General features: G+C 27.9%; 1 protein-coding gene and 1 long non-coding RNA gene across 7 annotated transcripts; one reads left to right on the forward strand and one right to left on the reverse strand.

The window, feature by feature from the left end:
• Nucleotides 1–986: 986 nt before the first annotated feature.
• On the reverse strand, nt 987–3,349 carry LOC100574088. 2 transcript variants are annotated; one of them, XR_510530.3, is made up of 5 exons: nt 3,259–3,349; nt 2,741–2,907; nt 2,559–2,648; nt 1,366–1,517; nt 987–1,295 (listed from the first exon to the last, which is right to left on the reverse strand). It is a non-coding gene; the product is annotated as an uncharacterized LOC100574088 (long non-coding RNA). The 2 variants fall into 2 exon arrangements; XR_001679129.2 differs by having other exon boundaries at nt 988–1,295; nt 1,358–1,517.
• A 42-nt stretch (nt 3,350–3,391) lies between these two features.
• Nucleotides 3,392–10,609, forward strand: LOC100159415 (ring canal kelch homolog). 5 transcript variants are annotated; one of them, XM_016802776.2, is made up of 12 exons: nt 3,392–3,495; nt 3,619–3,924; nt 7,133–7,262; nt 7,328–7,556; nt 7,628–7,803; nt 7,872–7,968; nt 8,720–8,876; nt 8,954–9,066; nt 9,122–9,418; nt 9,489–9,632; nt 9,697–9,952; nt 10,020–10,609. In XM_016802776.2, exons 3-12 carry the CDS (start codon nt 7,138–7,140, stop codon nt 10,211–10,213), a joined length of 1,788 nt encoding a protein of 595 aa, XP_016658265.1. In that variant the 5' UTR covers nt 3,392–3,495; nt 3,619–3,924; nt 7,133–7,137; the 3' UTR covers nt 10,214–10,609. The 5 variants fall into 5 exon arrangements, with proteins under 5 accessions (XP_016658265.1, XP_016658268.1, XP_016658267.1 ...); XM_016802779.2 differs by having other exon boundaries at nt 9,697–9,906; nt 10,020–10,108; XM_016802778.2 differs by having other exon boundaries at nt 9,697–9,906; nt 10,017–10,105.
• The last annotated feature ends 5,614 nt before the right edge of the window (nt 10,610–16,223 follow it).

A 16,223-nucleotide genomic window follows, 5' to 3' on the forward strand; every position in this document is an offset into this window, starting at 1 on the left:
CCGCGACTCTGTTCAAATTTAATAGGTGGGTCGTGTGTGCTGCAACTAACATTTTCTTGTCTCATTGTCGAAAAAGTTTGCGCCGCCACTGAGTAGGTATACCAGATACCTATTCGTTATTAGTGTTATTACCTACCTACATAGTACATGTAAATTATAAATATTTACCTAACACTATTGGGACGTCATTTCAACTTTTTGGAAGTTATGGTAACTAGGCAAGCAAAAAAAAAATTTAGCATGCCAATATATACTATACTAGTACTATAATAAGGATTACGCAGGTATTACAAAAAAAAAATGATTTTCTTGCTACGCTCTTAAATTAGAATCTATTTATTTTCTATCTAATATAAAATTATAGATATTGTACACCTAATAATACTAAGTTATTAGGTACTTTTATTATTTAAATTTAAATATTTATAGTATATTGTATTATTGTACCTAAAACCATTGTATATAAAACAAATCCTGAAATCGTCAGTCGCACATAAAATATTTAATATAAACCAGCACTTCTAGATTAAAGAAGTCCAAAATGATCATATTCGTCTATAAAACATTATCATATTGTATACCAAATTTATATTATCAATTATGCCAAAATTATTTAAAAATGAATATTGAAGTGTATTATTCAGAATTGTTAGAGCATAAAAGTATTATATTATACAAAAAGCTACCTAATAAATAAGAATATGGTGGTTGTTAAATTTCACTTGTTTCCCTAAATCCTAATTGTTCAATCTCAATTAAAATTCAAAATATGAAGTAAAATTCTCTATTAAACATTATATTACTTAACCTCTTTCCAAAATTTTAAAATAGAGTACTAACTATAGTCAACAGTATAGGTAAGCAATTATGGAAATTCTTATAGTAAGTGCAATTTATATTTATCATTTTAAAAACTTGGTTCAACACATTTTTCAAATAATATATTTTTTTTTAAATTATCAAAAAAATTTAATTTTTATTTTTATATAAATATAAACCATTTTCATTTAGTAATGATTAGAGCTTGGGTGTTAATGACCAAATATTCATTAAAAAATACATTTCAAAATATGCAACTACCTATATACCTATTTTACATCAAATATATTATGTAAAAATAGGTTAATATTAATTTAAAAAAAAAATTATAATATAATCTGGGTTCACACTGGGTTTGATTTCCGGTCTAGCCTCTTGCTATTAACATTATTTTTCCGGCAGAAGTTAAGACATCTAAAATATTAATATTAGACAATGCCAATAATCTTATTTTATCTGAAGTATTTGAAATAAATCTAAAAACAACAATAAATTAATATTTTTGTAGCTATCAAAACAACTTAAAAATAATATTTACTTTTTTACTTCTATATAATGAGTTGATAATAACTTTCATAATTTGATGAACTTCAGCCTGGAAAGTAAATGTTTCTGCTTGTTTTTTCAGCTTTCCTAACTGTGCAGCATTTCATCCAACAAATTGTATTCGCTTTTCTGCAACTATAGTATACTCTCATCTGAAATAATATTTTTTTTTTGAATAAAATACTTTATAAAGTTTACATTTTAATTATTACTGTTTTTTTTTTTTTTTTAACTATTAGGCCATCTGTTAAATACAGTGAAAAGACCTCCCAACAGAGATGCTTTGTCATGAAATATTTTATTTTAATTTTAATAATAATAGTTATTTTAGCTAATGATAATCTACATTTTTTTTCCCTATTAAATATCTTAACAATTAATCACAATATAAAGCAAATGTGTCATCTATAACATTATCTACCCACCTACTTGCAGATAAAAAATATCAGTTGTTTTTAACTATATCTCATCATTTGAAAAACAAGCCAGAAGATGTTAAATCAAGAGACAAATCCAATTTCAAAGTAGATAGGTTTATTATTTATTTCATTTTTTACAAAAAAAACTAATTAATAAACTAATAAACTCTAAGTAAGGGAGATAGATTCTAACTATATACTTTTATATTATACAATTTTATATGTATGTGAATATCTCAGATTTTAATACTTTATAATTTTTTTTTGTCCACAATTTAATCTCCATGCTGCAGCTGGTTTAAAATTAAATTTGTTGTTATAATTTAATTAATCACACCTGTGTATGAAATTTGTTTATATCTAAATATTATGTTAAGATAATGTTGAATAATTATTGAGACTAATGGTTCATCAACCAAGTATACTGAAAAAGGGAGGAAATGCGTGTAATTGCATTTTTATGTACCGTCAGTTAAATTATAAGAATGAAAATTGTATATGAATAAAATATTTGAATCAATATATTCATAGATTTTTTTAGTCATATTTAATTTTGTATAGTTTGATTAAGTTTTATCTTTTGAATGTACCTATCGATCAAATAATTTCATCAATGATAAGTTATTGAAATCATTCCTTTTAAAAAATAACATTTTGAGAATATTCTAAATTAACTTTTACTAATTTAGAAACCTTTTCACTAACTCTTTATTTAAATACCTACAGTACACACTTCAACACAAAACATAAATATTGAATTGTAATACATTTTACCAGTAACTGCTCCTTTTTTGCTGACACCTTCAACGGTTGCGTCGATTATTATTTCTATTTCACGTTCTAGGTCTTTAGTTATACATTGTTCTAAAAGTAACAGAACATTTTTTGATAAATAATCAAAAGTTCATCGTCTAAAAGTCAACCAACAAAAAAAAAAATGTCCACAGCAAACTTACTAAATAGTTAAGTATTGGCGAAAACATCAGGCCGAAATCACATATCCAATATCAGATACTCGAGTTCCAACACGTCAACGCTACTTTTTGGTCAACGAAACGAAATCCGACATCTGATAGTCACAATAACACCACGAAAGAAACTGTGAAAAGCAGTATCGGTATACCTAAGCAAATACAAATTAAAATATTAAAAAGTAGTAAATAGTAAATTTAAAGTAAGAGACAACAGTGAACTTAGTGGTGGATAAACCTGGTAAAAACCATCGTAGACCTATAAAAAAAAAGGTAGGTCTATGGTCAATCGTAACAATATGGAGAAATAATAATAATAATAAACGTAGTCTAAATAGACTTATCTCCGAATTTTCGTCTAATCTTTGATTCGTAAAATATGTAAAATAGGAATGCAAAATTATTGTATTTAAGAAAACTTAGGATTTTTCAAGTGCGTGAGCCCCGCACCTAAACGAGGAATTCAAGCCCCAAGGCTTGGGGTCCGATAACTTAGTACTTACCATGACGTTACACTCGTCACTCGTCGACCATCTCAATAATTATTAATTGTCGTATTGACGCATTATGCTAATTTTTGCCTTTATTATCACCTATCCGGTATATAAATATTAATCACGATTAACAAACAATAACACTGTTGGTGATAATAATTTATAATATTAAATACCTATTGTATTTTTATTACAGTGTGAAGAAGACGCGAAGAACTCCGAAAATCCCCGTCAGTGTATTTATGTGTAAGTATACGCGTTCTTCGTTAATTATTTGCATACAATTACTATAGGTACCTATCGATATTATATTATTATTTTTTATTAGGTATACATATAATTATAATATAACAATTAATATTTTCTTAGTCTATGATCTGTGATATTACCACTGTTCTAATGATATTACCCGAGTGTACGACGCCGTTTAACTCATCAACGCCGTATCGCACGCACGGAAACCGCCTGTTGCACGTAGTTAACGGGTTACCGCAAGTTTTGTAGTCGACAGTCGTATGTGACTGTTGACTTGACTTGACAGTAATCGTCACTGTCGTATACCTCTACCATATACGCCACACCTCCGAATCCGCCATCGACGAGACGACGACACGCCAATAATTGAAGAATAGCTGCTTCTATACAGAATACCGCCGCGTACCACCCAGACACGAGGTAAGATTGTTGACAAGATCACGAACATGTGTCAATTATTTTGAGTTTTTTGGTAGGTATAGCCGTATAGGACACGTACGTGTCTTATTCAATATACAAACAGAGGCACAGGGCCGGCGTTAGTGTTGAGAGGGGGGGGGCAGTTGACTAGTGCCTCACGCTTAAGCCTTAAAATGTACATTAAAAAATATTTTGTTCCTCTGGAAATCTCGTAATAAAACAAAACAACATTATAATAGGTATATTAAATATGTATGCACCAACATCGATCGGCATAGAAACCCTGCCACCCTGGATTCCTGGAAAGGTTATCGTATTTCTTAAATTTAATCTGTCATTACCCAATATCGCGAACAGCTGTTACGTCATCGGTCGTCACCGCATCTGATTACATAATATGCCGGCTGTACTACGGTCTACGATAACTACATTATATTATTAAATATTATGAACAATTGAATATTATTCAACGGAAGTACCTATTTTGAGGATTTATGTGCTAATGAGTAAAGAGTTACGACTTCAAAGTCGAAGTTTCTCAATTGTTTTTCTACTGTCGTCCAAGCTGTTAGAAGAGCTGTTCGTAATATAGGTTAAAATATTGAATACACTTTATAGTCAGATACCTATAATAGTATTTTAAATACCTTCTGATCGTGTACACACAAAATACCGCAAAAAATACCTTGATCTGTGTCACCTACTCACAGTAAAAAAATAACATATAAAAATATTTAGTAGGTATACAACAATATTATACGAAATATAGGTGGTAATTATTATAATATTAATTATAGATACTAATTAACGTTTAAAAAATATTTATTCAACAATTTGCATGTGGTTGGGAGTAATATTGTAGTCTGGGGATTTTTTTTCCGGGGGATTTTTTTTCCGATTTCCATTATTTAACCATATAACTGGGAGAGAAAGAACATAAAGTAGGTAGTGAAGGAGCCCGCATAAATCCGCATCATCTTTCAAATGACTATGTCCTGTTTTTAATTCTGGGTTCTCCATTTTGAGATCGGTGTATAATTCTCCAGTACATTTCATTGAACACCTCTGAGAACACCTCCAGGTTATTTTTGATACGTCAATATACTTTACAACATATACATAACCTTTGTAAAAACCTTTGTTACCACCTTTATTTGATTTGATAATCTCCATATTCACAAAAATTGGTAAAACAAAAGTATAAAATATATAACAAATGTATAACTGGATAAAACTGTACTAGTAGGACGTGTAGATAGTATCTCAATAACCAAGTAATGGAGTACTATATGGAGTGTCAATATTACCCAGTTATTGATAAATTTTAACATTTTGACTGGTTATATATATAAATTATATTGGTAAGTACCGAACAATATAAATTAAATTAAATGTAAAAGTGCTTATCAATAGTTGGGTAATAAAAATGCAATTTATTGACAGGTGGTTCATCAGTTCATGGCAGTATCAAACCCTCTATATAATAATATACCTTAATAATATTTCTTAAATTAAAATACATTAAAATTTTTCAATAGTTATATATTATGTATAAGTCATATTTGAAATTTTAATATTTTCTTTTATAAAATTACCTATATATGCCTCTTATACAATTATTTATGATTATTATCTGTTATAGTATAGTAATGTATTATTAATATATTATTATATTTTGTTCACATTTATATTTATATTTTTGGGCTTTTTTTCCTCAGTGTATTTTTTTTTTTGGGCTTTTTTTCCGTGGGCTTTTTTTTCTGGGCTTTTTTTCCTTGGGCTTTTTTTCCGTGGGCTTTTTTTCCGCCTACCACTTTACTACTTTGTTTCTTTTCTCGCTCACACTATATTCGTACCCCTGGCTTCTCTTTCTAAACGCTGTCCATTAGTTTATAGCCCGTTTATAGGTCTATGATAAAACATATTAATTTGTAAATATATATTGCGTTATATAATTTTTAATTCGTAAATTAGAAAACAAAAAAAACTAATATTCATTAACTAATAACTCAATTTATACGAATGTTATTGAACAAATCTGGCGCTATTGCATTAAGTATAATATACTGCTCTCCTTTATATACTATGAAATTTTGGTTGCTGTACGATGAATAATGCTTCTGTAATATCTTAAGTTAGTCCGCACAATATGTGTTTTGTGCCTTAAATCATGTGATGGGACGTCCTCTTGAGGGAGGTGGCAGTTATCAATAAAATGTTACTTAAACAATTTGTTTCCGGCTCCAAAAATAATAATGTTACTTTTACTTTTCAAAAAAAAAATATCATATACATAAGTTTGATATTTTAACTGGTTATGTTAAGCTGGTCAAAAGATAATTTCTTTTTATATTATTTTAAGATTCTGAGTGAAGCGAAGAATGTAATAGCTTTAAATGTGTATTTTTACTATCGGTATAAAAACAAGATAACTTTCATAAAATATTAGAGCTGTACATTTTTGTGAAAATTTTCAAAAACTGAAAATTTAAAAAACATTTTTTATATGTATTTTGTAATTATTTATTTATTTTTTTAAATTATCGGCCATTTGTTAACTATTTATTTATTCATGAAACACTTACCGACTTACTTATAAAATAAAAATGTTAAATGTTTAACATATTTTATTACTTAAAAATGTAGGTAGCCGTAATAAATTTAAAAAAAAATCTAGAATTTAGAATTAATTGAATCTTTATTAGGTACATCAGTACATGAATTGTATAATACATTATTTATGTTATATTAATATAGTTTTTTTATTCATGTACGGTATACCTAACTCTTGTAAAAAAAAAATGAAAAATTGGAAAGATTTGTTGAAAAATTTCAGTTGTTGAAAATGTTCAAGCTTACAGCTCTATAAACTAAATGCCCCAATCTTCGAACTCATAAGTACCCTGTTAGCACTTTGCGTTCTTGTGGTACTTTGAAATGTCTCATTTTAAAAAGTTGAAAATTGATATTTGGTAATGTATTTTTATTTCCATATTGGCAATGACAATCATTGGTGTGACTAGAATCAACATTTTTGAACGGTTAAAGTCCTTTATATGTTAAAGTTCATGAAAAAAATTGTTTTATTTGATACATCAATTTTTGATAATTTTTCGCTTTTAATATTACACCCATGGCCTATACGCTATAGGTGACAACGGTTATCCATAGGTTAAATAGTTGTTAACATCTATGGCATTGTTAAAAGGTATTATGTCCTTCATTGAGATGGATGCTGTACATAAGCAAGATTCTACATTCAAAACAAGTGATCAAAAAAAATGTATAAATGGCTCTCTCATGATTGGAGTATTTGAAATCCTACAATCTTTACGCAAGTATGTTTTGGATGTTTTTCAGTTGCTAAAAACAATTAATAATAATAACAAATTTTTCTTTTTAGAGATACAGTGTTATGTGATATCCAGTTGAAAACAGATGATGATACTATAGTATTTGCACATAAAGTTGTTTTAGTATCAGCTAGTTCATATTTCCATAAAATATTCACTAATCTTGATGAATGCAATAAAAATCTTGTTAATATAACAGAGTTAGATTCCACTGTTTTACAACTTTTGATAAATTATATTTATACTGGCGAAATCTTGGTCACCAAAAAAAATGTAAAGGTAAATAAATATTCAATGTTTTATAGAATCATACATAAATAAATTTAATGCATTAATTTTGCTTTCTCAAGGGTCTGTTAGCAGCTGCAAATCACCTACAGTTAGGTTATGTAAAAAATGTATGTGCTGAGTTTTTACAATCACAAATGGATCCTTCAAATTGTCTCAGCATCAAAGCATTTGCTAACTTACATGACTGTATGGAATTGTTATCAAGTTCTGAAGAATATATTAAAAAACAGTTTTTGTATGATATTGTTAACTTAATTTTCCAGTTTTGTCAGTAACATACATAATTTATAATATTATTTTCAGAGAAGTGGTTAAATATGATGAGTTTTTATCTCTATCTTCTGTTGAAGTGATTAAGCTCATTTCCTGTAGTGAAATTGTTGTCCCAATAGAAGAAAAAGTAAGCAAATAAAATTAACTTTTAATTAATTTTAAATAAAGAACAAATTACATTAACATATTATACAGTGGCGGTAGGAATGGTTTATATATTTTGAATAATGTACTATATAAATAAAATAAATAGATTAAGGTATAAGGTTGTCTTAGATCTGGGTAGAAGATTAACACAAATATTTTTTAATATCTGTACAATGAAATAATTATTGGCCATTGATTTAATTGAGCATAGGAGTCCATAAAAAATCAATACCAAGGTCATGGCAAGATTGTAGAAAACTAAATACTATACGGCTACAACCGTAAAGACTTTTGTTCTTTATGTATTAAATCTCTATCAACTAATGTGTGAATGTGCAATATTCATATTTCTTATAATAAACTATGGTATGCAGCAATACATTACAAATAATTAAACCAATTTCATATAAAAATTATCTTCAATATTTTGAATTTTATTATAGTTATATAGGATGTTATCAAATTATTATATTTGTAATTTGATTAAAGAGCATAATAATGTAATGAATCGCTATAAAAAAAAAGAAACCAAAAAAATGTATAGGAGACCATGTGATAAAATAATGGTTATAGGTATTAACTTTTGAGATCCAACTATGCAAAAAATCTTTTAAATATGAGTAAGTAATTTAATTTGTGTGGGTGATGGGTAGTATAACAAATAATCATATCATCTACTATAATTACAGTTAGACATAAATTGAATAAATGTTATTTTTTGTTTGTTCTAGGTATATGAATGTGTTATAAATTGGGTAAAACATGAATTGGGTTTTAGAAAAGATTTTTTACCTGAATTAATGGAACATGTACGTTTGTCATTAACATCAAAACAGTATATATTAGAAAAAATTGTGAATGAAACTCTTCTTAAAAATAATCCTAAATGTATGTTTTGCATAAAAATACCTGTATAGGTTATTATGAGTTAATTTATACCAGTTATTATTATATAATGTTTTTAGGTAATAATTATGTTAAGGAAGCATTGCATTTTCATCTTCTTAAGTCAGTAAATCCTTTTACCAATCCACAAACAATTTGGAGTAAACCTAGACAGTCTGGGGATTTACGAAAAGTATGATTTTGTTATTATTTATGTATCTTCAAAACTGATTGAATATTTCTTCCAGGTTATTCTTGTGTTAGGTAGGTCAGAATCTACAAATAACTTTTCTATAAATTGGTATGACCCTACAACCAATATATGGCAGAGAGCACTAGATATGAGAAAGGGCTGGCTGCCAGTTCATCTTGCATTGATAGCAAATCAATTTGTCTTTGGTGTAGGAAGTTCTAATACAAAAAATTCTGAATGTGTTAAAATGCTTGATTTACATTCACAAACATCCTCATGGTTACCAATGGATGACATGTCAATTGGTCGAATGGGTTTAGGCGTTGGAGTATTAAATAATTGTGTATATGCTGTAAGTCCTATCAATATATTATTTATTTTATATTATGAATAATAAATATAATATATTTTATTAAATCTAGGTTGGCGGATATGATGATACTAATTATAGTCTCAACAGTGTTGAGGTTTTTGATGTCAGTATTCAAGAATGGCGAACTCTTTCAAGTATGTCCAGTATGAGATCTTATGTTGGTTTTGGAATTCTAAATAATCTTTTATATGCTGTAAGTTAATATTAAATTTTTTGTTTTAAGTTTGATTCACATTGCAATTTATTCAATTGTATAGGTAGGAGGGTATGATAGTTCATCAATGCAACGTTTGAAATCTGTTGAATGTTATGATCCGAGTATTGACACATGGAAACTAGTTGCAGAACTATCCATATGCCGCAGTCGTGTTGGTGTAGGAGTCTTAGAAGGTGTTATGTATGCTATTGGAGGTTGGAATGGGTCAGTCACTCATAAAAGTGTAGAAGTCTATACAGAAAGTTCCAAAGTATGGACTATTATTACTGATATGCATTTCTGCAGAAAAAGTCCTAGTAACTATGATATAATTTTTTCAAAGAAAATGTATATTGATTTTACATTACATGTTTAATATAGCAGTAGTTGCATTACATGGATTATTGTATGTTATGGGTGGAACAGATGAAGATTCTACTAATTTGGATTCATTAGAAATTTATAATCCAAAGACCAATACATGGAAGTTAGTAGAATCGAGTTTGAATGATGTTGGTCTAATTGAAATTATAGCTGGAGTAGTCATTGATGGACCACCACATTTTAAAACTCATTAGTATAAGCCTTAAATAGTCTCATGGTTGATAATTTTTAATACAATCATGTGTATATGATTTTTTTATTATATAAATTTAAAATTTCGTGAATTTTTGAATGAACAGTTTTTGTATAACTTAAATTGACTATTTTAGAATCAAAAAATAAGAAATTAAATTAATTAAATTATATTCCATCAACTAAATATCATTTTTACATTGTATCTCTAGCAACTTACTTAGTAATACCACAGAATAGATTATTGGCTCTCAACCACTGGCTCTCAACCACAGATTTACATTTAATTTATTATGTGGTAATAGTGTAATACTATGTTTGATTTCTAAATAATCTTCTAACTAAATCAACAATATAATTTTATTTTAATTAAAGTTCTAGTACATTGTGCAAATTAAGTTTGTTTTAAAGTTGTTAATTATTTTTTAAATATTATTGAAGTACCATAATGGCATAATTTGTATATTATTTCAGTATTAATAAATCATTCGCCCTTATTTGACGTTTATCAACTATAATTTACTTTTATATTGTAATTTCAGTTCTGTGTTTGTTTTACTGTGTTTCTTTAGAATTATAGTCATATTTTACACAAAACTTTTGTTTAATCTCTTATTTATTCAATTGAGACAGTAGGTATGCCCATTTTGAATGCAGAATTGTACATTTTGAAAGTCGAATCACATAATTTTAGCTGGTTACTCTACGATTTCTGTGATTATAGACTGGGTTTAGTTATTTGATTTTACTATGAACACATTTTTGTTATTACAACTCATTTTAGGTATAATATAAGTTTTATTTTCTAAGTAGTATTTTATATATTATTCCTCTTACTAAACATTTACTTTTACCACACTAATAAACTATAATATCCACAACTCACTTTTACAAAATATGTATATTGTTTTTATGTGCGCTGAATATTACATCTTACTTGCCGCTAAATTTTGATATATATTTATGCATAGTATATAGACACAAAAATTAAATGTTTGGATTATATAGATGTACCTATTTAGGAGAATTATTTCATACCTCATTGTTCACATTTACAATAACTATAATAGGTATTCATTTAATTATTGTATAATGACTTGGCTTGGTGTTAGTTGCTACCAGCTGTGCAATGCGACTGAGAGTAAGTAATTTTTGATGCTACTAGTTCCTGGATTGGTGACCACCCGGGTTTGTAGTAGTAAAAACCTTGCCACAAATAACGTGTTTGCTTACCTACTGTAACAACCACTACAACACCTTACTGTACCAAACTTAAAAATGATTGTATAATTAACTGTTATTGTTACTTATAAACATGGATTTATAATTCATTAATTTACTTTTACCATTTTTAGTTTTATACATAGGTACTACAAAGTATTTATATAACTAATAATGTAAGGGCCAACCCATAGATACATAAAACCAATTTTACAGTTTGTATGGTATTGGTAGCTTTTTTTAAAACCCATATGAATATGTAACCTATCTTAAAGTTCAAATTGGGAATGATCTTACAAAAATCATAAATTCTTAGGTTTTAAAAAATCATTTATTCATATATATATATAGATTGAATGAGGGTCACTACAAGGATGGATCAATGTTACCACTTACCTTTACCATATAGGTATTGCCCTGCTTTGATTTCAACATTTAGTATGTTATCTTTTAACAAATTAGATCAAGATGGTACTTTAGAGAGGTCATTTTTCGATTTTCTCAATAATTATTTAACGTCACGGGAAAAACCACCGAAAAATTACAAAAATACTTTTATTTTGCATTCAGAATACATATTCAAATAAATTAGAATTAAGGTATTCAGAATACATATTCGAATACTTTAAAAAGTATTCGAATACTGTTAGAATACTTTTTTTCTCAACTAGTTTTTGTCAGTTTTTGAAAGGTTGGTAATTAACATTTATTAAAAATACATCGTAATCATAAGCTATTTATAAATTTTGACCACATATGATACGGGTCATACAGGACACAACACATTGGTGTTTATAAAAATAATATTGAGCCAATATTATATTTCGTTCAAAGAATAAAATGTTCATGATTTATAATATGATTTGTCACAAATTTAAAAGTATTTTGCTGGATCGGAAAAAAATTATTTTTTTAATAAATAAAAAATACAAATAAAAGTATTCGAATACAAAAAAAGTATTCAAATACATTTATTCGAATACTTTACAAGACTGTCTATTATACATTGACCCACTTGTAACCTACTCAACAGTGTACGTCTGTACAACATAGCGACATCCACTTTACATTAAAAATGTATCGAAAACTACATTTCTTTGATACACATTTTGTCAAGGCTGGGCAAGTTAACTATTTTTTTTAACTCGTTAAGTTAAGTTAATTTGGAAAAATGTAAGTTGTTTAAAGTTAAAAGTTACTTTCCTTTTTTATTTAACTTGTTAAAGTTACAAGTTAGTTGGAAAAAATAAGTAACTTAACTTAGTTAAAAATAATTTTTTTTTCATATAAAACTTATAATTACACCATTTACACCTCATGTTAAAGATCTACAAATAACATAATATTATAATGTAGGTCTTTATATCTTAAAAAAATGTATTTTGTTGTAAGTACTTATATATTATGAAATCCAACAAAATAATTAAATTATTTGTATATTTTATTTTTTTACCTAAAAGTTTTCCAAAGTGATGGTATAACTTTTAAATTTTACTTTGTTATTACCATCTATGAACTAAATATTAATAATCAAATGAATTATAAAAGTATATAATTTAACGTGATTATAAAATGAATTAACGAGTTAAGTTATAAGTTACTTTAAAAAAAAAGTAATTCGTTAAGATAGAAGTTACTTCTTAAAAAAAAAGTAACTCGTTAAGTAACTTAGTTAAAAGTAACTTAACTTTTTAACTTAACTTTAACTTTTTAACTCGTTAATGCCCAGCCTTGCATTTTGTCCTATAATCTCAATGCCTAGTATCCATGTCCACCTGTTTGAGAAATTCTAGTGGAACTGTGGAAGCTTTCTTTAAATACACGAATTGGTCAGTAGAAACTTCTTCAGGAAATAATCGATGTTCTTAGCATACATCAAATTGATTATGGGTCTATAGTTGATTTATTACACCTTCCTTTGTGCCTAGTGTGTAAAATTCACTATCGACAGCCCATTCGCCTCCAGTCAACATCAGAGACTCGGATACGAACAGTATCACCAGGTTTTGCTTGAGTAAATTTTTTTCTCGATTTAAGTAGCATTCTTTCAGCTTGTAATTCAAGTCTCATTTTTGCTGCTGCTCTATGACGCCGGTCGTATCTCCAATTACGCGATTACGCGAAAGCTTCGTGAGAAAGAGATCTATGTAGATTCAGCAAATAGACAGAGACCGTCACGTGAAATGCGTCTTTGACAGTGGAGGATACGAGTGGGGGCGATGGGGTGTTCGCCCCCCCCCTTGGCCCGTATTTTTACATTATTTTTACATTATAAAATCGGGCTGACAACTAATATTTTTATTTTTATTACATATTTATCTAGTTTTATAGGTGAAATAATGCAAATAATTTTAGCCTACAATAAATTACAGGTTATATAAAAAAAGGTAATTTAATTTTTGAAAATTCGCCCCCCCCCCCTTGGGTGACCTCTGGATCCGCTACTGGTCTTTGATAATATCATAATATGGCTCATTGAACACCGTTCGATCATAATAATACACTATAACATTATAATACGTTATTATAGTTATTACTCATACATAATAATATATTATTGTGCCCTTCAGCTATTATGTGAACAATATCCATCTATAAAAATTCACAGTCTTTATGTATGACACGACACCACATACCTGCAATAATTATGGAGTGTCTATGAAATTTCGCATGCACGGACGAGTGAGTGTCCACCGAATAATATTATCGTAATACATTATTAGTACCTATCAGTTTTTCAACATTGATATTTATTTACACAAATTAATCATAGTTTATGATTATTATACAAGATATCGAAAAAAAAGTCAATTTGACTAAATATAAAATATGTAGCTCCAATTTTTGGTTACAAATTTCTAACATCCACTGAAACTCAATTGCGAATTTCAACACTTACCGATAGTCGTTGAGAGTGTTGACATCCATCGATGACTGTTGGTATATTTTTAATATTCATTCAAAATGTTGACGTTCTCCAAAAAAAGCAATGAATGTCAACGTACACTAAATTTCGACATTCACCTTAACATGTATAATTATATAATCTATATAAACTGCTATAATTACTTAGGGACTTTTAAGTTTACGTTTCGAGAGTTCGTTAAAATTGTATTAACCATTTTTGCTCGCACGACTAAAATTATTTAATTGTCTTTCTGGTTTATGAATTCATCGTCATATCATATATATATATCTGCAGATTTGGATTGACACTCGTTATATTTTGCAGGTAATAATAGCTGTAATAAATGTTAGACTATTCGAAGTAAGTTAAGACACAAAACTAGTATATTTCAAAAATACTGAACATTTTAGAACTAACGTTTTTAGTACATAAAAAGACATGGCGTAAAGCATAAATTGGAAAATATACTTCAAAGATAGTTAAATTATTGTGTGAAGCTAGTAACATATTTTACACGTATAGGATAATCGATTACCGCGAGCCCGGCCCAATAATTTCAAACGTATTTTTTCGATTCTTCGTCATAATCGGCCATAACTCATTGGATAATGTGAGTAAAAACGCTAAACCTATTCCATTATTCTTATACATAATTATTCTTCAATTAAAAAAATGTATTATTTGTAGTGATTTGTGCTCCTTTAAAACAATATTTAAAACCTCATTGACAGAATATAAATGAAACAATTCTGAGAACTCGGAAATTTCTATTTCCGTTGTAAATCTCTATTATCGCACCTGGTCAGGGGCGGATTGGCGAATTTTTTCAGCCCGGGAAATATAGATCAAACCGGCCCTGCACCGCAAAATAACCCCCCCCCCACCAAAAAAAAATGGTCATAATTTTACTCAAATTACAAAATTTATTTAGTTTCACCACTAAATTAGTAAAATATATAAAATAGGTAGGTACCTACCTATCATTAAATGCTATTGTAACAGTTTAACCGTTTTGGGTTAGTCTGCAGATAAGATTAACCTGTTCAGACTGTTCTTGAACTTGAAGTTTAATCTTATTATATTTTATGTTCTGTCGGAGCGATGAAGTTATTAAATTTACAAATAGGTGTTTTTTTTTAAATTAAAATTTTTTATTTTTGTGTTTTTCATCACCTTTTAGGACAGTAAAAATACTTGGATTTTCTTAAACTAGATTCACTTTTCTGATAGGAAAGTTAATCTAGTTGGTACTTTGGGGGGGCTAAAAGTAAAAAAAGGTGGGTAAGTGGATGTCGCTCTGCTATACGGTAGGTTACAAGTGGGTCACTGTATAATGGATAGTATTAAATTTAAATTCAATGATATAATATCACTGTATAAGAAAAACGATTCTGAGCGGAGACGGTATGTCAGTCTAGATATTAGACATACATATTTAGGTATACTTATCTATAGTATTATTAATAATTTTCAAATTAATCATATCATAATATCCATTAGGTAACGCGTTATAATTTTTAACTACAAAATAATTATTCAATTTTAAATTTGATAAATTTTGTCAAAATTTCAACTTCAAATGCTTATAAAAAATAATTGTGCCTATGTATTTTTAATATTTTTCAACTGCTGTTGTAACAATGTATCAGGAGTCTTGCATTAAATTTTCACGCATTTTTACCAAACAAATCGTAAGAAAATCGTTACGTAAGAAATCGAGTGAATATCAAATGTTGTAAAAATATGAATTTCAAACGCTCATAAAAATTTAATTTGAGTTTCTTATAGACATTTTTTTTTTGATAAAGGTAGGATAACCTATAAGAATCTTGTATTACATTTTAAAATCTAGTTCTAAAAGAAATTTTTACGATTTTACTCAA

This window comes from Acyrthosiphon pisum, chromosome A1 (assembly GCF_005508785.2).
Source record: "Acyrthosiphon pisum isolate AL4f chromosome A1, pea_aphid_22Mar2018_4r6ur, whole genome shotgun sequence".
In the NCBI taxonomy this organism is placed as follows: Eukaryota; Metazoa; Arthropoda; class Insecta; order Hemiptera; family Aphididae; genus Acyrthosiphon; species Acyrthosiphon pisum.

Bases quoted from the DNA above. Each gene is read 5' to 3' on its own strand.
- LOC100159415 (XM_016802775.2), top strand. From the start codon at position 7,138: ATGTCCTTCATTGAGATGGATGCTGTACATAAGCAAGATTCTACATTC. The intron at 7,557-7,627 runs GTAAATAAATAT...TGCTTTCTCAAG, and splicing joins TCACCAAAAAAAATGTAAAG to GGTCTGTTAGCAGCTGCAAA. The intron at 7,804-7,871 runs GTATGATATTGT...TATTATTTTCAG, and splicing joins TATATTAAAAAACAGTTTTT to AGAAGTGGTTAAATATGATG.